Source organism: Atractosteus spatula, chromosome 6 (assembly GCF_055471065.1).
Source record: "Atractosteus spatula isolate fAtrSpa1 chromosome 6, fAtrSpa1.hap1, whole genome shotgun sequence".
Classification (NCBI taxonomy): domain Eukaryota; kingdom Metazoa; phylum Chordata; class Actinopteri; order Semionotiformes; family Lepisosteidae; genus Atractosteus; species Atractosteus spatula.
The window spans coordinates 52,715,691-52,731,802 of record NC_142711.1 but is presented as its reverse complement, the minus strand read 5'-3'; the positions used below and the strand labels follow the sequence as shown (position 1 = coordinate 52,731,802).

General features: G+C 38.5%; 1 protein-coding gene across 3 annotated transcripts in view; it reads left to right on the top strand.

Moving 5' to 3' along the window:
- Positions 1-16,112, top strand: part of dnajb6b (DnaJ heat shock protein family (Hsp40) member B6b) — a 49,911-nt gene that overhangs the window by 19,336 nt on the left and 14,463 nt on the right. For all 3 annotated transcript variants that reach the window (XM_088919604.1, XM_088919606.1, XM_088919607.1), the window contains 7 exons: positions 2,035-2,124; positions 5,293-5,402; positions 7,672-7,731; positions 8,342-8,446; positions 10,745-10,879; positions 11,481-11,640; positions 12,605-12,675. In XM_088919604.1, the coding sequence (XP_088775730.1) occupies positions 2,060-2,124; positions 5,293-5,402; positions 7,672-7,731; positions 8,342-8,446; positions 10,745-10,879; positions 11,481-11,640; positions 12,605-12,675 (706 nt within the window). In that variant the 5' untranslated portion in view covers positions 2,035-2,059. The remainder of the gene's footprint in view (positions 1-2,034; positions 2,125-5,292; positions 5,403-7,671; positions 7,732-8,341; positions 8,447-10,744; positions 10,880-11,480; positions 11,641-12,604; positions 12,676-16,112) is intronic.

Sequence of the window (16,112 nt, the reverse complement as noted above, 5' to 3'; positions counted from 1 at the left end):
AAATGTATAAATGCTCAAAGATTATCCAACGCTGATCAGAAACCATATTGTCGTAAGCTAAGAACCATTTTGTTTATAAGCTAGTCCGAGTTCATTTCGGAAACTGTTTTCCACTATGTATGCCTGCACATGCGTTTGTCTTTTATTACATCTTTCAAACCAAAACAAAGTAAAATGGGAAAGACTCGAGCCTGGTGATCCATGCTCAGTCTCAAGTGTACACAATTAATGAACTGTTGCCGTGCTCCTATCTGTGATTTCGGAGGCTTCACTTTTCACTTTGAACTGTTTCTAGTGAACAGTGTGTGTTCCGTTTCTCAGTGCCTTGTGTGTAGACTTTTGTGATAAAGGCAGTTTGAGAAGCATATGCTTGAAATCTCCCCTTGAAGTGAGTGTGAATTATTTTTGCTTGAACATGTTCAATAAAGATGCGTTACCACACACTTATAAATAATGAAACTGGACAGCAAGTATTACTGCGACTAAGGCAGTGGCAACTTTCTAATACAAAGGATTGACACTGTCATGTAACATAGCCTGAATATTGAATACAAATAATTGCATATAGGATGTTTATAAAGTATTTAGAAGTTTGTCATAAAATATTAGTACTCCAAAGTCTAATCCTTGTTAGAAGCTAAGTCCAGCACAGCTGCAGCGAAAGAGATATCGGAGGAAACCAGAGGTGAAAGACAGAGGGATGTCAAGCCACTACTTGTCTTGTGTGCAATAGGAGCTGGAGCTGGAAGTGTGTATGATGAGCAATGGAACAGAAATTTGGCCAATGTTGTGCACTTCATTGCCAGAGCAGTTTCCAGCCTCTGGAGGTGCGCATTTCAACAGAAATAAGTTTGCTTTTTGAGTTTATACAGTTAGCTGTGATTGGAATTCCTCCTCACGTTATCAGTTGTCCTGTTATTGTTCAGAAAGTTATTTTCCTGTTATTCAGTGGAGTCTCCCACGAGTCAGTCTTCCTGTTTAATGCTTGCTTTTATTTTTAATTGGTACATTCCAAGGTGAGTAGTTTTGGTTGCAATGAATGTCCTATATTGGGAATCTCTTTTCATTGAATGTGTTGACCTAGATACTCAAAAGCAGGAATGTCATTGATGTTGAATTGTATGGATTGAAGCTGAATGTACACCCCACAAAAATGTGTTTCTGCTACTTGCAGGTGTGTAGTGTGTACATATACAGGAGCATTGTGACCCTCCCCCATGAAGAGTGTACATGCACAAACACTTTCTCTTTCTTAGTCACCCAGGATAATGATAAATGTCCAGTGTTATACAGGACATGTTACATGACCATATAATCCCATGTATTGTCACATATTCTGTTGACTGCTACTGTGCCCAAAGATGTGATGGTTTTGCTCTCTTCCATTACTATAGTAGTATTCAATCCTGGTCCCAAAGAACTGCTGTATCTGCTGGTTTTTGTCCTATCTGGGGCATCTGGGGCATCTGGGGCATCTGGGGCATCTGGGGCATCTGCTGATCTATTTGCTTGTTTAGATTTTTTTCCTGCACTCTGACCTTAAAAACATAGCTGTAGTACATTAGTTTCAACATTTTCCTACAGAACTTTATGCAGTCTCTCCTCAGCACTAGTTATAAGTTTGCTGCCTTATTTAACTCTTCAATCTTTTTTTTATGATGAACAAACATGGGTGGGTATGACAAGCAATAGGAAAAGCACATTTACGTTTTGGCTGACCCACCTCCATTAGCATAACTCTGAAATTCACCAGTTAATAGAGGGTTAATAGCAATAATGAATCCTGTTCAACTTGTAAGAGCCCAAGGAAATGTAAAAATAGGCCTCAAATAGAAATTTTGAAATTGCTTATCCTAAAATTACTAAAGAACTCTGCTTGAGCCAAAATCAGAAGACAGAAGGGTCCCCTAGGACAAGAACTGAGAAACACTGAATTACTCAGTTCAGTGTTTAGTGGTCACAAATGTGTAAAATAACCCTTTTTGTCTGTTAGTTTCAGGCGTTTTATCTGACTTGCATTTTCTTGTTTTGCAGTTTAAAACAAAGGCTTTACGGAAAGATGGTGGAATATTACCAGATTTTAGGAGTGCAGAAAACTGCTTCTCAAGAGGATATCAAAAAAGCGTAAGTACTCATGTCCAGAAAGGGCATCTATTTTTAACGCTTGTAAAAACTATCAATCAGTTGCAAAAGATGTCATGACCTAATTTTATACTAAATGCAAGTGAGTGTAGTGGCAGTATAAATACAAAATTAAGGTGCAGGGTGTCTTAAACTCTTCTGAATACAATCTTATATGACTCTTGTGATAATGTTTTAATTCAAAATGGAAAACTAATATGAATGTGAACAGATATGCATGACTATAACAATGTTACTCTTAAAAACAGTCCATAGCAAAATTTGTTCCTTCCTGAAAAGTTTTGAATGTGTGAATCTGTAAAGCAACAACATGGATGTAGAACTGATGAAAGTTTTCACTCGAACAAAGTAGAAAGCTTCTATATTTGGAATTTAAAAGTGGAGAGAACCGTTGAAGGTTGTTTTGAAGGTGTTTTATGCGAGCTGTCTAATACGCTAATCACAGCCTCTGTCTAGATGTCCTTACTTTGCGTTTTACATGCTGATTAAATTGTTTTTTTTATCATATTGAATCTTGGAATTGGTACTTTTTAACTTATCTTTTCATGACTGGAGACTTTTCTTCTTTTGGTTAAAATTAAGTGTCTACACACACATCTGCACATGAGTTCTTAAGGGACCTGTTAGTTTGCAGTAATGAGATTCCCACATATTTAAATAAAACCTAATCTGGTACTTACTGAATGGATCAAATATTTTCTTCAGTATATGGAAAGTACTGGGCTTTTACTGACATGCTAATTGAAACTGTTACCAATGTAGCATGTTTTAAAACTTGCGGTTTATGTGAAGGTGACCTATTGCTTACTTTTAGTTTTTGCATTGGTGTGCTAGGAAGTTCAATTTCAATCCTTGTAAAAGGTTGCAACATAATACAGGTCTAGATTGTTGCATGAAAAACAAATCTGACATTCATTCGTGTGCTGTTGGGATAGGCAACCTTTCATGCTAATTTGCTTACCTGCTGGGACAACATTTAAGTCTTTGAGCACTAAAGGATTTAGCTCAATTGTTAAAGCACATTCAATGTTTCTAAAAGGGGATTTTGCACAGTCATTACAATGCATGTCTTTTTTTTTGCCACTGTTATGCCACTTCAAAGGCTCTCTTCTGTGTATAAAAAAAGGCAAACCTGTTAAGGTCATCATTTCTGGGTGGATTGAAGGACGTTTTCAATGAAGCTTGGCGTTCTTAACCTGCTGAGAGCCTGTGGTAAAAGAGACAGTGAAAAAGAAAGCAATATGAAAAGGCAAATCCCTTTTTGTACTCCTATTCCTGACCGTTCCTGCATCAGGTCACAGTGTGGCCTCGCTCTGCAGGCTCAGCGGTTTGCTAGTGTAAACAGAAATTGCGCCGAATGGCAGGATTTTTGACAGTCAGCCTATGGTGCAACCTTAGACCTGCATTATCTCTCTGGTTTGCTCTTGTTGATTTAAATTGAAACAAAAGCTAGTTCTTGTCCGATTCACGTGGACTTAAATTTAATACTTTCTGTTCCACTTTTGTTGTAGACTTAAACGTATAGATTTCAAATTTAAATTATTCTTTTTTTTCTTAGAAATTTATTACATATAGGTTAAGGGCAAAATACATCTTGGGAGCTGTCATCAGGACCCTTTCCTTGAATGGCTTAGCTCAGTTTTAAGAACTTGTAGTCCTTGTGCCTCAGATGGGGTGCGGGTGTCAGGTGGTTTTCCTAGAACTCTTCGTGCTCTGTTCCATCTTGGCACAGCTGTCTGTGGTATTTCCCGGCTGTTTTTATTGAAACAAATGGCCTGTTTTCATTTTTCAAACTGATAAAGCTAATTACCTTCAGTGTTTTTTTTTAAACTTTTTTTTAAAACGTTTTTGGATGTGGAGAACTGCAAATAATGGTTTGTGAATTTGAATACCACATTATTCAGTCCTAAATGTTTTAGGGGCCTAAAAATGCTACTTGCTGAATGACACAAATTCATTATGATAAATCTAAATGTATTGTATGTATGTTGACTGCTGTATGACCAGTATAAACAAATTTTCCAGATTATAAAGATACAAAATGATGCAAATTTATTATGAATTGTTTATTCTTGATGCAATATTTTTAAATAGTGGTTAGACAAACTTACATTGTAAAGTGCATTAAATATAGTTTGAGTGTTAGTATATTATTGTTTGTGAAATTATAATATTAAACAGTAGTTTAGAGACGTTTGAATGATCTGTTACCATAGAGATGTACCTCAAATATTATGGTGGTAGTACCCTCAACTTAATTTCATCCATCACCAACAACCCTATTACCAGTAAATTAGCTGATATAGTAAGAATTAAGCTGTCACTTCCACTCTTCTGTAAAGAAAGTTAGAGTACAGATGGCAGCTTCTCTTACTAAGCAACATGGTTAAATAACGAATACAATACATAATAATGGCTTATACAGTAAAAAACATCAGTAACACTCATAACAATGAATATAATATTGGACATTTATGATAACTGTCGTTTTCAATATGACGTATTTTTATTGGTACGATATTACTGGAATTTATACCAAATCAGTTCATTGACTGCTGAATATATTGGGCTATTTTGCTGAAAATTTATTCATTGTCCGGATAGTTTCTAACTTTAGCACTAGTATAATAGAGTCAATATGTGTACAAATCTAAATGAATTAGAATTTTTTAAGTCTGGTTATTGTTTCAGCTTAAGAAGTGTCTAACTGATGCATATAGATACAGAAATTTAAAGGTCTAGCAATCATAGCAAACATAGCAGTATGTTTGCTGTATCTGCATTATTGTGGCTGTAAAAGTCAAATACCAGACTTCACTAGTCTGAAGGGCATTTTTGCATGCCATGTGGTGTTTGTGAATGTATCAATTTGAGAGAAATTCAAAGCTGCATATGGAGATGCTACCCTTGATTAAGTTGCTATCTTTGTTTTGGTGCATGAAGTCTTGAATGCAAGCAAGGAACATATTGTAACTGTATCATACCTCATTCCGTGCAATAGTGATAGAAATAATTCTGCATGTTCCGATATGGCTCCTGTATTCAGTTAGCTTTATACAGTAGGTACAGGGTTGGCAAGCAGAACTGGCCTACAGAAGAATCCAGAGCTGCTGCTGTGCTGTGACCTGCATTTTGTTCTCTAAATTTCAGGTACAGAAAACTGGCCCTGAAGTGGCACCCTGATAAGAACCCCGACAATAAGGACGAAGCAGAAAGGAGGTTTAAAGAACTTTCAGAAGCATATGAAGTTCTGTCAGATGGTAGGTGTGATTTCATCTCGGTACTTAATCTGCTTTGAATAGGTTTCCCGTCTGTTTAATGTCAATTTTTAATAGGAAACCCAAACTTCAGTGAAGGTTTTTGATACCCCTTGACCTTTTTCCATGTTGCAAATGACTTTTTGCAATTTGTTGGCTTGATTTCAGTATGGCACATCTCTTTTCAAACTGCATCATGTAAAGATCAAGGGTTTTTTTTACACTAGAGAGTTCATGGTCCTGTTCTATCTGACCTCTGTGGCTAAGGATCTGCGCCTGTGGCTGGTAGGCTGCCGGTTCGTATCCCACGGCCGGCAGAGGAATCCTACTCCGTTGGGCCCCTGAGCAAGGCCCTTAACCCCAACTGCTCCAGGGGTGCCGTATAAAGGGCTGACCCTGCTCTCTGACCCCAAACTTCTCTCCCTGTCTGTGTCTCATGGAGAGCAAGTTGGGGTAAGACAAATTCCTAATACAAGAAATTGTATATTGCCAATAAAGTGATCTTCTTGTTCTTCATCTGAATAAGTGTCTCAGGATGCATGAGGTATTAAAATACAAATTAGTTGTGTTCGTTAAGGCAGTAATTGCAGGCAGGTAAATGAATAACAGCTTATACAGTCCTAATGAGTCGCCTTGTCATGATCACAGTGATGCTGGCACCCTGTGCATCTTTAAGTAATGTACTTATTCTTTTCTCTTTTTAGTGAGGTAAAATGATGCAACAGATTTTCCCACGATAGTATTTTCAGAATGATTGGCATATCACATCATGTAACACTGTTCATGAGGCTTTCTGAACTTTTTTTGGGAGCATAATGTCCAAATTTGTGAGCAGAGGTATCATGTGATGATGAATCCACGGAGGTTGAAGTAATGAAGGATACAAAAAACTTTCTCATGATAGGGAGACAGGAGTGCACTAGCAGGTTGATTTGTAGCAAGTGAAATTTCCTCAGGAATGGTAGGTGTAAGATAAAAAGATGGGTTATTCTGTGAAACCATTTAATTGGGATTTTTTTTATTCTTACCTTTACATCGGTCTTTGCTGACATACTTAATCTTTCTCTTTTTCCAGTAACACTTCTCTGTCAGGTGGTTTTGACTGATTTGTTCTACATTTACAAAGGTTTAAACAGTTCTGAGATGTTAATAGCATTTTTAGAACTATATGTGACTTTGACGTTTTGAAATGGGGAAGATTTACCATTCAAATGGAAAACTTCATTTTGTACATGAAAAATTAAAACCCTTCGTTACATGACTTTCCTTAGCATTATGTAAGTGAATGTGCCCATTCTAAAATATTGGTGCTTTACCTGTCAGTCATGTAATTTGTAAAATTATGGAATTATGACTAAGGGAAGATGGAACAAAACATTTGTAAAGCACAGTCAGTTAAATGTTAAAATGAGGTATACTTTTAATACAGCAGCGCCTTGTTTGGCACTGAGTATGCATTCCTGAGAAGGAAGCTGTGGAAATTGGCACTAATAGAAGCAACTATAGCCAGGGTTCAATGGAGCGGTGTTCCTAGGAGCCCCGTTTCCTACATGCTAGTGATGTACGACGTCTTCATTGGGGTATCGGTAATGGCATTACTAATATAAATTAATCATTTATCCATCCATTTTCTCACCACTCCATGCAGTTCAAGGTTGCAGGGGGAGCCGGAGCCAATAGAATATGATTAAAAATCAATTTTGTGAAGTGTTTATTTTTAACTTCTAGTTACAGAAGAAATGCATTAATTCTTTATACAAGCCTAAGAACTGACTGTTCAAACTGTCAGTGGATAATCCTGGGGTCAGGCTGTGGTTCATCATGGAGGTGGCTTGAGATTTCTTTTGATGAGTGATTATAAATGGCTCTGCCTGTGCAGTCAACATGCACATGCCACACTCTCGTTGGCTCAGAGCTTGCATGTCATTTTTCATTGCATTTTGCTTTTAGCATAAATAATACCTGAATGCATAACTACAGCCTGTGCTGAGTGTGCTGTAAAATGTTACACATGCTGAAATGTTGAGTCAGAAGGTGTGCTTTTAACACAGCAACGCCTCGTTTAGTTCTGAGTATCCATTCCGGAGAAGGAAGCTCTGTACCTGTGCTCTATGTCCATCACAGCCAGACATTCTGCTTTTATACAGGTATATTTGAAGTAACTAAAATCATGGCCAGGATATGGAGCACTAGTGGGTATCATTGTAAATATTATCTGTTTACTTCATCAGGTAGTGAAGTGCTAACTTACGTTTTCTCTCTTATCTTCCAGCCAACAAGCGGAATATTTATGATCGCTATGGTAAAGAAGGCTTAAGTGGGAACGGAGGAGGTATGTTACATCTGTTTTTGAGCTGGTGGACACTGCAGGAGGGAATATGTAATGTGGGAGACTTCTCCAGTGGCGCAAACAGAGAAATGAACTTTGTCTGAGAGATGTTTGTTTTTGAAGTTTTATGTGATTTTTATGTGAAAGGCGCACGATGGCTTCAGCTTCCACCACTGCAGGCTATTGTATCCACTGCCCATCCTGTTGGGCTACTACTTTTCAGAAGTTTATTGTGTAGTTGGATGTTGCCTCCAAGACTAGCTCAAAATTTAGCTGTAATAGTCTTACAGTATGTGTCATGTAGCTGAATTCCACCACTTTTTTTATTATTGAGCACTGTTTGAAAAGTTAAATCATAGTTCACTCGGTTTTCTGTTGTTTTAAAGAAATTATATGGCCTACATTCAATGCATTGCCCGTCTATGTTTCTATATATACTACTTAGGCTGCCCTTTGCCCTTCTGTACCGACAAGGTTTTCTTAATTCTAAATGCATAGCCCTTACCCTGCACTTTATTTTTTAACCGCTGCAATTTCAGAATTTTTCTAGGTCCCTTGCATCAGACCAATGCCATTGCAAATCAGTCTTTACAAACCTTTTCTTTTTTCACAGGAGGGCACTATCACAATGGTGACAGCTTTGGATTCACTTTCCGCAACCCAGAAGATGTGTTTAGAGAATTCTTCGGAGGACGAGATCCTTTTGCTGACTTCTTCGGTAATTGGTTTTCCATTGTGAGCTGGCAGTACACATAAAGCATTCGCTATATGAAGTTTGTAGTGCTCTGCTATATTGTATTTACACTATGCCATCCCAGAGCCCTGGTTACACTGCCATTACACTGTCACCACCCTTGCTTTTAAATGTCATAATTAATCCCCAAAGTCTGTATTCGGTATACTGATGGCTTCTCTTGATATTTAAATTTTTTAGCTTTGCAGCCTCGCCAGACATTTAATAGTTATTTCTAGTCAGCAACAAAGCATTATTTAATTTTCCCAGGTTACTTAAGCAGAAAAAAACCTTATTCTCAGTGTTGGTCCACAGTTTTATCTCAAATGAATATAGATGAATAGTATTCTCTTAGATGAATATGTAGTCAGTTTAATAATTTGTGTATCTGTCTTTGTGTGGTTATCGATTTCTTGAAAGGAGTCAATGAAACAAGGCTTCCGTGCACAATATGCCCTGTTTTAAGAAATTGAATTGCTGTAGTGCTGGTATCAAGCAACAGGGTTTACTTCAAAATGCTATGAACATTTTTTGTGTAGTGAAAGAACACCTTATAGGGTACACAAAGGACCAAATAAGAGTAACGTGTTGTAGAAACAAAGAATGTGCCGTTTCACTGGAATGTTTGGAATATCGCTGCAAACAATTAACTGTTGTTAAACTAAACAGATGAGCTTTCTAGATCAACTGTACAACAGAATCCAGTTATAGTTAGCTTTTGTACTTTGCTAAGGTGTTGTAATAAAACATTCTTTTTAAGGGACATTTTACATTCCTGGAGAACAAAGATTCTCCTCTTTACTTCATGCTGCTTTCTTTACTTTCCTTATGCTGTTTCACACTACAGAGGTTAAGGCTAGGGTTCTCTCTACCATTATATTTCCAAAGAAAAATGTTGAAGTACAGTGCAGGAGAGTGTAGATCATAATATTGCCATGTCATTTCATTATCCATTATTATATAAGGATATTTATTGAGGTATATTAAAAAACAACACATGCCTTCAGGAAACTTTGTGGGCCTGTATACGAAGTAATTGCTATATTTAAACTGCACTTAAAGTACAGCTGTTGCTGTTTATTTGATTACTTCTTACGGAAGCTACTATAACAGCATCACAAACGCGTTAAATGAAACCAGTATGAACTCAGTATACCTAGTACCAGAACTGGACACTGAATAACTCCACAGTGACTCATCATCTGTAATAACCTTGTCTTGCAGATCTCTGTTTGGAATTCAGGCAGTCACTGAATGGCACAGAGTGATTTTCTGAATGTAGGGAGTAGAGTCGGCTAGGTGCAGGGCTCAGCTTTTCTAGTCCTCTGGACTCTTTTTATTTCTGGGGTATAATTTAGATGAGTTCACAATTACCTGCTGTAGATTTATAGAAGTGTTCCTTCGCCAGATAGTTTTCTAAGTAAAGGGGTATCACATTGTTGAGTTTACCAACCACATATCTTCATAAAAATCAATTTTGAGAAAAAACAGTGCTAAAAAAAGTGCATTTTAAAAAACAAATCCATATTTCTAACCTTACTCATTCCTATTTACTATAATAGGTGTGGACACACAAAGGCTTTAGATTTATAATTAGGTTGAGATGGATACCAGAAGATAATAGAAGTTGCCAGTTATTAGGATTTAGTAACACTTGAGCTAACGGATTCCTGGCTGGCAGGACTATAGAGCCCTTCTGTCTTTGGCAGTGACAGGTGTCTGTCCTCCAGCAAGCACTGGAGGCCTTGCTGTTTCTTTTTCCACTACGCAGTGTGAAGACAGTCTTGAGTAGCACATGGCTCATTGGAGATGACCTTGACCCACCCTTAGTCAACGTGCAAGTGCAAGCTGGGTTAAATAGCTGCTAAGACTGGGAAAACGGAATAGGAAAAAAGCAGATTGAACCCAGGGCCCCAGAACTGCGAGTTGCAGTCCTAACCACTGTGCTACCATGCCTCCCAGAACCCTGTAATCTAATCCTAAATTGTGAACAGCGCTGGTCCGTACGACATGAAGTGATGGCCAAAATGAACCTTTTAAACTTCCGATTTGGTTGTTAAACAATGAATAAGGATGCGTTTCTTTGTTTCAAGTGAGCCTCGACATTGATTCCTAAATTTCTAATTGTTTTTGTATGTGGGTCACTCCAAAGTTAAGCCGGTTAAGGTCACAAACATTTCCAGTGCTTTCTCTAGTGTTGTTCAACCCTTTTACTTTTTTTTTTACCTGAGCGATGCAGACAGCTTTTCATTAACAAGATATTTTTTCTTCCCTATAAAACAGACGATCCCTTTGAGGACTTCTTCGGCAGCAGAAGGAGTCAGCGTGGGGTTAGCAGAAGTCGGCCAGGAGGTTCCTTCTTCCATGGATTTGGTGGCTTTCCTCCTTTTGGTGCTGGATTCTCGGGATTCGATTCAGGCAAACTATATATTTTTTTTTCCTCCCCTTGCTATTTGGAGAACACACTTTAACAAACAAGAGGTGCTTTGTTTACACAGAGTTATTGATATATCGACCAACCAGCCAAGTAATGTTGTTTGAGAAAATGGGAGCATTAATGGGTTAGATGAAATTGTTGGTCTCTGAACAAGATTCTTGTTTTCTTGAGTCTTGAATTTACTGCACTCCTTGTATAAGATTTCTTCTCTCTGTGTGTAATCTCGCTTCACTTTCGATTTGTGCACATTGTTCTGTGTCCGCTCATGTGTCCAAACAGTTTTGCTTTCATTACTGAAGGGGGAAGTTCCAAACTGAAAGATGGCTGCTAAAAATGTAAAAAAAAAGTTTATTATGAACTTCCCTGTAAAGAGTTCAGTGCAAGAAAACCATTTTAAGTGGCTTAAAGTGTGGGCCTGTCAGCATCGCTAATGTAGGCTCCTGATTTCCTTGGAAATTTCCTTGCCATAGCAAGTAAGACGCAGTGCTGCAGGTGTAGAGTTTTGAATAGTCCTCCTCTCTGTAGTGAAGCAGTTTTTTGTGACATACAGGTAACTAGAAAGCAGCTGTGACCTTTCAACAGGTTTCACCTCCTTTGGGCAAATGGGCGGCGGAGGATTTGCTTCGTTCTCCTCCACCTCGTTCGGGGGCGGCGGCAGCAGCAGCGGCGGGGGCATGGGCAACTTCCGATCGGTATCCACCTCCACCAAGATTGTCAACGGCAGGAAGGTCACCACAAAAAGGTACGCGCGCCTCGGAGGCCAGGGCACTGCTGGAAAAGAATTGTCCCCCCCCCCTCGCCTAGGCAGAAGCTGAAACCGGTGGCCTGTCGATGCCACCATGTATTCAAAAAATAATCACAGCACACTTCCAGGTCAGCAGATTCACTAGTTTGTGCTTTGATTGTGGGATGAAAAGCCGCCATTTTGTCTGGTTTAAGTCCTTGAGATCCTGGTTTCAAAACCTCGGTCCTGAATCATGGACACAAAGATCACTGTGTAAAAAAAAAATAAAAAAAATTGATTGAAGCCAGTTTGTTGATGAAAACTGGAATTCAGAAAATGTTAGAAAAGTTGAGGGAAATTAGAAAGCAGTGCCCTTGAACAGGTCCTTTTTCTAAGACATTTACATGGGCAAGGGAGTAGCACTTGAAATCTGACGGAAGCTGCCTTTTAGCACTTGTATACATATAGAATACATCTATATGACAGACTTGATCCTCAGGACCTGTTTTTTGTTACAGGTTGGTTATAGGGTGTGAATTGGATCGTTTATTCAAGTAATACTTGGCTTGATAAGGCTGAGGAAAAAACAAGTTCACTGCTTTTTAGAGATTTCCATTTGCAAATTTGAAATTGTTAAAACTCAGAATGAACTCCTACATAAAAGCTGGGAACACTTTAAACTCTAGGGAAGCAAATAACTGCAAGGAGGGTCCAGTGAAAGTGTGGAAGCTCACCTGGAAGGAGAAAAACCACAAGTAAGGGGTCCTGATAACTGGGATTGGAAAGGAAGCCCTGTGGTGTTCAGGTGCATGACATTACCAGTATTGGCCACTAGTGGGCACTGGCGGGTCTGTAGTTCTTATTTACATACTTTACTAAAGAACTGTATTTGTGGTTAATGCTTTATCAGGACATGAACATGCAATGCTTCAATTTTGGAGGGCTGTTAAACTTAATGGAATGTTTTCTCCCCCATTTTTAGAATTGTAGAGAATGGACAGGAACGGGTAGAGATTGAAGAAGACGGGCAGTTAAAATCTCTAACTATAAATGGTAAGGAGCAGCTCCTACGGTTGGATAACAAGTAATTCCTGGCACAGTTTGAATGGAAATGAATACTTTAAGCAAGGCTGAGATTTTTTTTTTTGTTTTTGGCTGATTTCTGTAAGTCAGTTTTGGAATATATCTTTAAATGGACTGTTTTCTCATTTTAGAGTATTTATGAATTGCACCCTGTGAAATTTGTTGCAGGTTGCGTTTATTCAAGTTTACTTTTGTTGGGACCATTACATTAGAACCGGAAGATTTTTGTCCATTATGTTTTGTTGTATTTTATTTCCTGTATGCACTTTTGCTGTATTGCAATTTCTCCCTTGGTGCACATTGCCTTCTAGCTAGTGTTGGGGCAAAAGCAAAATGTATATTGACTGAAGCATGGATATGGCTCATTCATCTGGTTAACTTGTTGGATTAGAAACCTTAACCGTGCTTTCATATGAAAAACCTGTTTTTCAACTTCTTAACCTTTGTTAGTACTCTTTCTTTTGTACATGCCCGTAGATTGTTAATGAATTAATGGTATTAATGTGCATTTTTTCATTTAAATTCATTTCTGCATGATTGCCAGTAATTGCTGTTCATACTCCTCATGTTACTGTCTGTTGCTTAACCAGGCATTAATTGGAAACATAACAAAAATGCAGGGGAATTTTTGTGTACTTTGTAAAACCATTTGGATTCAATAAATGTGTTACATCCTTTTTGGAATGTTGCAGTTTTGGAGTCTGTGTGATGATTTAGAAGTAAAGAAGCACGCTAATCCCGACAGCTTTACTCACATTATTGCCCCAGAAATATTTTAGAGTTTGCTTATTTGGCTGTATCGATGTTCTAATTTAATTTGGTTTCAGTCTGTATAAAGGAATCACTTCATTAGCGACATTTACTGTGAGCTAGAAATGTGTTTTGAAATTTTCACTTGATCGCTTCTAAAGGGAAATATCAAACCCATTCTAGTTAACCTTCACGAAAGTTTGATTTCACTGCACCCCTTGGTTAAATATCCACAGCTTTAATAACCACCTTACAAATTACACGGCTGCTTTAAGAAAATGCTCATGTGCTTGCTTATCACACTTTCTCATGTTTGTTTCTGGTAAAGAGCTCTTTTCTTGCATATGGCAATTTTCAAGGCCAAGGTAAAACATTGAAATGCACCTCTAAATCAATTGGTGAGCTAAATATGGTATTGATTGCTGTACTACCACTGTACTGTGCTGATTTTAATATTTGTGGCATCTAGGATAATTACATTTGATTAATATTCTTATATTAGCTCCTACCTCTGTTCTCTGAGTAATGGTGTTTAATAAAGAATTTTAGATCCTGTCATACTGATGTGCATTGATGAACTGTACCTTACCCTGGAAGTACTCGTGAATTTGTATACTCTCACTGGGGCAAGCCCAGTCACACCGGAGAGTGACCTAACCATGGAACGAGGTTGTGACACCTGAGCCATGGAGCCCAGGTATTTTTCAAAAATGTTCTCGAAACCAAGAGGCTAGTTGTGCGTTGGGGCCATCACTGTGTTCCCTCCTGACATAAGAACCTCTATATGACGCCCCCTACTGCTTGGTGGGGGAACAGTGGAGGCTTTGACTGTTACTGCTGCTGACGCAACCGGAGCTTTTACTACTCGTAAATTGTCAAACAAGTTGGAAGTTTACTTGAGAGGCCTAACTTGCCCCAACAGTGGGGAGGGTATTGTTTCTTTTTGTCATTGGTCTGTTTGAGATTGCAATAACTAAACCCAAATATTGCTATGCATAAATTACATATGAAAATCATACTTTCTGACACTTACAAGCAGTTTCTTGTTGAAGGTGATTTGTTTTTTTAAGCTGTCCTTACCTGGGTGTGTTAAATGATATTTGTTTTTATGAGCCTGTTTTGTAATTTGTGCTAACAGCATTTCAAATGTACTAGAAAACCCTTAACGGGGAAAAAAATGGATGGGAATTGTTTATCTTAAGGTATCATGTGTTCTTTCTTCTTGGTTAATGATTCAAAATGTTATATACAACCTCTGAAGGTGTTGCATTCTGGTACCACTATTCAAAGCATAACCCTTCTTCGACTAAATGTAAAACATGTTTTCAGTGATCAAGGCTGATTTTGGATCATAGCTTCTTTTTTATGACAGGCAGTTTTTGGATTTATTGGAAGAGACTGGGGGCAGCCTGTGGCTCAGCGGTTAGCTTCCCTTCTTTGCAGTGCTGGGGAATTAATTCTGGACCTGGGCTGCTGTCTGCATGGAGGTTGTATGTTCTCCTAGTGTTTGTGTGGGTTTCCTCCGGGTGCCCTGGTTTTCTCCCACAGTCTGAAGACATACTGGTAGGTTAATTGTCTTGAAGTTGGTCACGGTGTGAGCGTGTGCGTGTCTGTGTCTTGTCTGTACCCCGTGATGGACTGGCGTCCTGTCCAGGGCGTATCCTGCCTTGCGTCCATTGCTTGCCAGGATAGGCTTCAGCATCCTTGTGACCCCGTCCGTACTGGATAATGCAGTTAGAAAATGGATGGATGGAAGACGTGGAGATGTAATGCAGCCTAAATAAAACATTGTCAGAAAATCACAGCTGTGACACTTATTTTCTTGCACCTCAGATGAAATGCGAGTGTGTGTTGATAGCTCTGTGCTGCCTAGGTTGCCGAGAGATGAAGTGCCCTTGGAATCGGAGAACATTAACATTTATTATGCTTTATTCCCATAAGCATTAAGTTTATTTCCCATGAAGTGGGAAAGCTGAGGAGCTGTGGTTCTAGGGAATATTCAGGACTAAGCTCAAAGATCTCGCCTTATTTCCTCCGGTCCTGTATCTTTGGTGAATTATGTGGCAGTATACCGACAGAGGCTGTTGTCAGACCAAAAGGGGAAAAATGTGGATGCAAGACATAAAGTTTTTCTTCTAAACCAGTTTGGGTTTTGTGGTTATATTAATTCCTTTTTATAAAGTTGGACAGTGTGTCAATATTTGGTTTCTTCAGACTTTCTTCCATTTCTGTACTGTTTGATGCGTTATTTAAATTTTATTTAAAAATCCAAAGTTAAATTGATAAAGTTTAAGAGATCATTGCTGTCTTACAACGCTGGGGGCCTTGAGTTTGCCTGCCAGGATAGGCTCTGGATCCCCACCTTCAATTGGAAGAAGCAGTTAGGAAACGAATGGAGTGGATGGAATAAATGATTGTATTGTTACTGGTATTGGTATATTTGGAAAACCATAATATAGGGCTATGTAACGTCAAGTCATTTAAGTGGTTTCAAAAATGTTTTGAATCTTAAGCCTAAAGCATTGTGGTTTCTTAATCTGAGAGGGAAAACTAGACCTGGACCTTTGATGCGAACAAAAAAAAAAACTGCAATGGATGTCCTTGTAGGTGACTGCAACACTGCTGTTACATCCTGCTCCTGCTAGACCTTGTGTGAT